The following is a 617-nucleotide window of genomic DNA, read 5'->3' on the forward strand; positions in this document are numbered from 1 at the left end:
TTCCTGCCCGCCCGGGGCTGTTCCTGTGTTTGGGGACGTGCTGGCAGGGACAGGGTGCTCTGGGGCCCCCGGGGACCAGCTGGCTCCCCCGTGTGCTCCTGGGAGCGAGGGAGCAGCCCTCCTGCCTCTGCAGCAATCCCATTTCAATTCTGCTTGCAGGACTGGACCTACCGGGACATCTGGGAGTTTCTGCGCAAGCTCTTCGTCCCCTACTGCATCCTCTATGACAAGGGGTGAGTGTCCCTCCTGCCCTCCCTGCTGGCCACAGCTGCTGCCCCTGCGCGCAGCCTTGCAGCCGCCTTTCTCCCTCCTCAGCTACACCTCCCTGGGGAGCATGGCCAACACGCTGAAGAACCCAGCGCTGCGCTACACAGACACTCGGGGCCGGGAGAGCTACCGGCCTGCCTACGAGCTGGAAAATGAGGAAGACGAACGCACCTCCCGCCAGTGAAGACCCACGGGGCACGCTCGGGGAGGTTCTGCTGGGATGCTGCCGGCGGCCGGCTCCCCCACGGATGTCCCTGGCGCTGCTGGGGATCACACTGAATAAACCTGTTGCCCGCCAGCACTGAATAAACCTGCTGCGCTCAGCCTGCGGTCTGCATCGCGCTTGCGCT

At 65.2% G+C, this 617-nt stretch overlaps 1 protein-coding gene across 1 annotated transcript in view; it reads left to right on the forward strand.

The window, feature by feature from the left end:
* The window catches only part of FLAD1 (flavin adenine dinucleotide synthetase 1), a 6180-nt gene extending 5729 nt beyond the window's left edge, over window positions 1-451 (forward strand). The window contains exons 3-4 of the mRNA XM_009885376.1: window positions 160-233; window positions 316-451. Of these exons, the coding sequence (XP_009883678.1) occupies window positions 160-233; window positions 316-451 (210 nt within the window). The remainder of the gene's footprint in view (window positions 1-159; window positions 234-315) is intronic.
* Window positions 452-617: the final 166 nt, after the last annotated feature.

This window comes from Charadrius vociferus, unplaced genomic scaffold (assembly GCF_000708025.1).
Source record: "Charadrius vociferus isolate BGI_N301 unplaced genomic scaffold, ASM70802v2 scaffold3185, whole genome shotgun sequence".
NCBI classification, from domain to species: domain Eukaryota; kingdom Metazoa; phylum Chordata; class Aves; order Charadriiformes; family Charadriidae; genus Charadrius; species Charadrius vociferus.